Source organism: Acanthisitta chloris, unplaced genomic scaffold, assembly GCF_000695815.1.
Source record: "Acanthisitta chloris isolate BGI_N310 unplaced genomic scaffold, ASM69581v1 scaffold6698, whole genome shotgun sequence".
Classification (NCBI taxonomy): domain Eukaryota; kingdom Metazoa; phylum Chordata; class Aves; order Passeriformes; family Acanthisittidae; genus Acanthisitta; species Acanthisitta chloris.
The window spans coordinates 1-7,132 of NW_008685377.1; the positions used below are offsets into that span (position 1 = coordinate 1).

At 38.5% G+C, this 7,132-nt stretch overlaps 1 protein-coding gene across 1 annotated transcript in view; it reads left to right on the plus strand.

Moving 5' to 3' along the window:
- Positions 1-159: 159 nt before the first annotated feature.
- CA2 (carbonic anhydrase II) overlaps positions 160-7,132 on the plus strand; it is a gene marked incomplete at its 5' end in the record, with an annotated part of 16,920 nt that continues 9,947 nt past the window's right edge. The window contains one exon of the mRNA XM_009079745.1: positions 160-378. Coding sequence (XP_009077993.1) covers positions 160-378 — 219 coding nt within the window. The remainder of the gene's footprint in view (positions 379-7,132) is intronic.

Below are 7,132 nucleotides of genomic sequence, written 5' to 3' on the forward strand. Positions count from 1 at the left end.
GCGATCGCCCCTCGCCTGTGCTGCCCGCACCGCCAGCCCGCGCTGCTGCTGCGCTGCTAAAGAGTGATGCTCGTGTTCGAGCATCCCGGTTTCCTCAGCGAGGGTTATGACTTATATCCTCCGAGCTATGTATTGCTTATATCCTCTTTTCCCGCTGAGCTACTTTCCGCTGTCTTGCAGGACCGGCTCACTGGCACGAGCACTTTCCCATCGCCAATGGAGAGCGCCAGTCCCCTATTGCCATCAGCAGCAAGTCCGCCAAGTACGACTCCTCTCTGAAGCCTCTCAGCTTCAGTTACGATGCCAGCACAGCCAGAAACATTGTCAACAACGGGCACTCCTTCAACGTGGAGTTTGATGATTCTTCGGACAAGTCAGGTGAGACCTCATCTTTGGGTGCCAGGAGGGGACGTGGCAGGAATTGCTACTAAGACTTCTGCTAAAATGTATACTGAGGCTATAGGGTTTCTTTAAAGACAAAAAATTCCCAAAGGCTTCCGTGAGGTGAGGATTCACCCCTTAAGGACTCAACATCTCACATGACTTCTTTAGGCAAAGAGGAAGCTAAATTACCATTAGAAGATAACTAAGCCTAAGCTGCCCACTCTAAACTCGGAGAAGTGAATTACATTCTTTTTGTGTAAGTCGGAAGGACTCGGATAAGGGCTCAGCTGTGCAGAGAAGAAAAAAAAGTATTTGACAAGAGCAATTTTAGGCATAGCTCATAGTACGCTACTGATCAAATGGTTAATAGAAGAGGCAAAATATCTCATAGAAGGAAATTTGCCTTAGAATAGCAAAGGATTACAGTTAACAACTTGAAGTGGAAATAGTTTGGAAATAGTTTCTTTGGTTATCAAAATATTATTTCATATTTCTGAAGCCAGTATGCTCCCAGGTTAGTACAGAAACAGAGGAGTTATTAGAAAATACCTCTTTGTTCTTTTGCAATTTAAAAAACTATCCCGGACATTTCTTGACGCTGGACTTCCTAGAGAAAGATAATGTCTCTGACATATTGCTGCAAAGTTTGCTAGCAGGCAGTTGTTCCACAGTGTCTTGCTATTCATTGTGCTGTATGGTGAAATTAAGCACTGAATCCTGGAAACTTTTAGTTTTGAAACTTGAAAGGAATGGCTGTTTTAATGGACAGGCAGAATCCAAGCTGCTGTTGCAACAAGGCTTTTGTAGGTTGTCTTTAATTGTAGTTTGTCATCTGGCTGAATTTGCAGAAATCATCAGCCTGCTACAATGAACGTGCTTTTATTTTTAATTTAGACAGCAAAACCAATCCGATTGTAAGTCACTGCCTTCTCTAGGCGCTGCCTGCTTTAATTACTTGAGCCAAAGTGCCCTATTTTTCCTAAGTATTTCATTTTCAATGTCATTTAGGGAATGGTGCTGAAACTAAATGATCTGTGCCTACTAAAAATGTGAGGTTTTTGCAGGAAATGTAATATAACAGACTAACAGACATTCATTCAGCAGTGCATGAAGAATTTGACTTTGTATTTTAATGAGACTTGTTGCGCTGAACAGTATTAAGTGGTCAGATATAAGTTCGCAGCCACATGGGCATAGGTCCATGTATAGTTTACACAGAGCATCAACATATTTACATGGTTTAAAAAAAAAAAAAAGAAAAAGCTATTTTGACCTCTTAGTGTTTATTTTTCTGAGGCACTGAGCAGCTAAAGGAGTTGAATGCATGGGGAATAAGGTAAAAGATCCAGAGTGAAAAAATGGGGATTCTGTTTGTACCCGAGACATAAGAGTCTGCTCTCACAGTGATCCTGCTCTCACTGAGCCCAAAGGAAACAGGTTCAGGTCCCCACAGCCTAAAAAACATTTATGTGTTCACTTTGTGTGTGCCCAAGTTTGGAAAGACTGTGAAAATTAGGTTGGGAGGAAAAATGGCAGGAACATAAAATTGTTTAAAGAAATGTCTGTAGGAAAAATACTTCTATGAGAAAAGTCGGTGCAGAACCAGAACATCTGTGATAGGGATCCTCTGGTAGATATGCAGTGACACAGCTTTCAGAGTGGGAGGATAGCAGATGCAAGTATAAATATTCTCAGTAGCTCTATTAGTGAATCAGAAACTGATTATTCTTCAGGAACAAAACACACAAAACAGATCTCTATGAAGCCTGGTATGGGTGAATCCTTCAGTATCCCACTTCCTATCGAAAATTACAGTGCAGGGAAGCTACCTGGCAGCACACTTAATGGCTTCATTTGTATGCGGTTAACTAGGTAACCTACTTTCCTTACACAAAATAGAGCTGTCTTTGACTTGTCTCTGCTTAAGTCTGAACTTGAGACTCTAATGTGTGTACCTAGTTCTTGGTTAGACATCACGCAACAGTCACAAGGTGAAACTGTGAGATTGTGTGTGCTGGTATGTTTTACAGAAGACAGTGTGATAAAATCATGTAAATACTTCCCACAGGCTGTGCTACTTGCTTCTATGAGCTGTCCCATGTGTGGTAATGAATTATCTGTAGTAGTAGGCACCAAATGAAGTAATAAGATCATTGTTTGTGAATAATCTTCAAGATGTGAGTAATTGCACACAAAGTAGATCCATTTCATTAAGAATCTTCAGGCTCATACCTAATGACACTGAAGCAAACTGAATGGCAGTTCTGAGTGTTAATGTCAGTTTCATGACTCCCGCTCTTCAGAATATGCAAAATGAGTTCTTGCAATAAAAAATACAGGTAGTAATAGCATAGCAAAAATAGGTAAGAAAGCTAAAATGCATGTTTGGATAAAACTCTTTGAAAGTAGTTATTACTTATTTCTATGATTCAGAAAATATGTAATGCAAATAATGTTGATCACAGGTAAGAACAAGTAGATACCAGAATAATCAAAATTTTGATGTTGTTCCCCCCAGAATGTGCATTTGTTACATTACATGTGTGCATCAGGAATACGTAGTATAAAGCGTCTGCCCATATCTGTGAAAAACAAAAATCTAAAAGTTAGGTTTTCTTAAAATGGTATCTCATCTATATTATTTTGAGCAAGAAAGTAAAATAAAAGTTTAAGTTTTTTGCAATTTATGCAACTAATGTCTTTACAGAAGAAAATGTTTTCTTCTCTGCTCTTAGAAGATCTCTTTATCAGTAGGTGGAGCTTTATAGGCGTAGCTCTTAATACAAGTTCTAATTATGCCTATGACCTATACAATTTTCTCTTACAATGAAGTTTTAACAGGGAAATTATGTTAATTTTTGTGATAGCTTTAGAACCTTTCTTTGGTTTACTTTCTTGTTAATTTTTTTAGATATGCTTAGATGTTACTAACCATGCTTAAAAAAACTGTCTTCCTAAGCAATTACCTCCAAATCTTCCATTTCACTTCTTGTAATACAGCCTTTGAACTTCTTGGCATATGTGACAGCCGTTGCATTCAAGAATGGACTTCTGAAGGCTCAGTCAATTCCCAGAGTGAATCCCCTTCATATTTCACAGTTGCTAGTTGGTAGAAATGGCATATGGAAAGGAAATTCAGACGCCAGCATGGCCATGTTCACAAACACTTCTTGTTTGGTGAAATTCCATTGTTTTCCCTTAGATAGAAGGATATCTTTTGTCTCGTTTCCTTTCAGAATGTTTTCTGGGGCTTGTCTGTGGAAAGCGAACAGTGAACTTCCTCTTCCAGTTGCTGCTTAGTCACTCTTCTCTCTCCTTCAGGTCTTGCAGTTTCTTAGTTTCTCTCATATGCACTGTATTTTAATAGTAGTGAAGGTATTTGGGCATTCATCTTCAAAATTTATATGACTTTAGAAGTAAAAATTCATTATGATAAAAATGTCACTAGGAATAAAACTCCGAATTCAGGTTCATCCACTCTTGTATCCTGGGACCAGATCTGCCATGTATGAGTGAAGCAAATGGTGCTGATAACTGTTAAAATAAAGTGTATTATTATAATTGAGGACTTTTATAGCCAAGGACTGTCTTATTAAGGGTACTTATTTTATCATATTAAACTCTTCATATTAGTCTGCTGTAAGGACTTGCGTATGGTTTCACTTGCTTTAAAAGACAGAAGTAAACAGGGACTTTTATGAGCTGTAAAACCACAGGACGTGACTTTGCTCAAAAAATTCTCAAGAGCCTGAAAGAAAATTTTGTAATATCCTTAGTTATAGCGTGTTTTCTGTGTTAAGTTTTTACCAGAAAACTTTTCAGAATTCACCTAAAACCTGAAATTCAAATGGAAAATGCTCACAGCAGTAGACTATGTATTTGTATTTCTGGTCATATGTTTGAGTCAGTCAGCCATTAATTTATTCTAGAACAAGAATGTTAAAATATCATTTTTTGGCTGTAGAATCTGACAGAAGTAAATTGCAACTATGGTGTAAAGCTCTAGAGACATTACTAAATGTATTGATGATTTATGCTTGTGGGCCAGTCTCTTAATTGTTTCCTTCTTCTTGACACTGAGCTAGAGAGAATATTGGATTTCAAGTCAGTTCCAAGTAAATCTGACATTCTTGCAAATATTACATCATAGTAGAACTTTATGAGAAGATCTGGGGGAATGAACTACTGTATTCACCTTGATACTGCCATCATTTGGGAATCATAGTCGGAATAGTTGTAATCCAATATATTACTCAATTCTTTCTATAATTGTAAATATTAATGAGTATGCTTCAGCTATCTTGAATTATGACTCACTGTAAACAAATCAGTCTATTTTGTTAAAGTGGTTATCCAAGAACCAGTGCATTAGCACTGCTTGGTTGGCAGTGAGTTACTTTGAAAGTTGTGCCCCTGTTGCTCTTCTTCCACCTCAGCTGCTAAATGGAGGAAGACACAGGTCTGCTGCCTTTAAGGCACAACTCTTAATCAAAGTCACCACCGCTGGTCTATTTTTAGGCTTCCCAGCTCTAAAAATAATATTAGCCACACCAGAATAATATTGCATGTCATCAGTATGGGGTCATGGATTGAAGGTCTACAATGCTGTATAGCTTAAGCAATGTGTTGATCCTTCAGAATCATAAATCCGAGAACTAATTGCTTATAACTTTAGGGGACTGTATTTAGACACCTGCTTATGTCACAAGTAACCTTGTGCACTGCTTAACTAGAAAGTCAGAGGTCTCAAGGGTGTGTGATCATTAAGTCATCTTTCCTGTGAACTGGGATCACCAGAAGCTGCAAAGCCTATGTAAACAAGTGACTTGAATAGCTCTAGTGCTTCCAGGAACTGGAAAGGAAGATGAGAGGGCTTGAGATCAGTCCTGCATGTTTCAGGTCTTCATTTCTTTACAGAGCCCAAAAGTGCCCTTCTTCACTTCCACTTGGAAGCTGCATGTTAACAAAACAATAAAAAGGTCTATGTAAGTTTGACATGGATTGTGCATTTAAGAATCATGGCAACTTCTTTCCCTTCTTCCAAATTCCTCCTCTAGGGACGCTTTTAGTGCAAAACCAGGAGAAACTAATCAGCTGTTATCAGCTGGGGCCATTTGGAAAGGTTTATTTTTAAGATGTAATGAAGCTGTGTGCCAGATGTCACGATGACCACTCTTCCCAGCTGATAATTTATTTACTTGTAAGCATGAGAGATTGCTGTGTACTTAGAGGTAATGCTCACACCTTAAGTTTGTTTGTCCTTCATTAACTCTCAACATGAGTACTATGTCTGATATACAATTTTCAGTACAGGAAGTAGTCACTGAGATTAGTATTTAGCTATTAACAATTGTTACTTTCAAGAGAATTTTAATTCTTCCAACTTGGTTCTAAAAGTCGTTGTCAGCCTATATGGTGTGAAATGTGAGGGCTGAAGCCTGGTCAGTACAGCATTTTAGGATTCTCAGAGAATCTACATTTAAGAGACTGCATGTGAAATTATCTCCACCAGTCCCAGGAAGTTGGAGGAATGCTAAGAACCTAAATGACTTTGTATCCTTTAACATGTCAGAGTCTTTCTGGCTACTGCCCAGCCTGGTTGAAATAGTTCAGCTGAGGTGAATTGGAACCACTGACCTGCTGCAGATAGACACATCTGCAGAACTGCTGCATTTTGGCAGTCGTTTCATTCTGCTCTATCTCTGTGAAACATCCTCGTTGCCTTATCAGGCTGAACTTCTAGAAAGGTCAGAGTAGGTTGGGGTTTTTTCCTTATGATATACCAATTACGTAGTTTTTCTCATGTTAAAACCCATTATAGGTGTTTTCTTCAAGTATGAACCCTACAGTCAGACGCTTGAATTCTGTCTTGCTCTTCTTGCTTGTCATAATACAACATCCTAGGAGGAATGTCTGAAAGAGATAACCTAAAGAAGGAAATATCTCACAAAATGCAACTCTCTGTATTCCACATTTCACAGAAGTGACAGCTTACCCTAACTGAACTCTTCAGTCAGTCAGATGGGGAAAGCCCATCCTTGCATAAGAACACAAGGCTAATCCCTGAGCATCCTAAGAGCCTTTTTTGTCATTAATAGTGCATGATGCTCAAGAGTCTGGGTTTTTTTCCCCTCAAGTGATGCTCATCTGCTTTGTCTCTTCAAGTCCTGTTTTCTATCATACAGATGTCCGTGTATGCACAAAAGCTTACAAAATATTAACACTAATGTACATACTATGCATATGTTTGCATACATACCTACAGTGTCATATACATGAGCACCTCTACTGTAGGCTGATATAAAATCATAGTTTTCTTCGTGCTAAAGCAATGTGTGTGCAAGAGGGCTGTCCTCAAAGGCAGATGCCTGAAATGTCCTGCTGCTTGGTTTGTGTTTGGTGGAATCTCAGTTAGAATTAATTTCCTAAGTTTGGGGCTTTGGACATCTGCTCTGCTCTAGTGGATGTATTATTTGAGCTACTGGAAGGAGCTTTGCTGTGATTTTCGTTTTAAGAACATTTTCTCATTCTGCATTTTCTCAGAGTAACACACTTTATCGTGGTATTTTTTCTTGCTACATTAATTTGTATTACAGAAAGGAATTCATTCTAATTCGTGCCACAATCTTGTAGTTGAGACATTTTGGTTATTTCTTTGACATGTCTGTTGCCTTGATGTTTTTTAGTCTTCAGCTCTGTATACAGAGAACATCCCATAGAAGGTAACTAAGTAGTAATTCCATAGCAT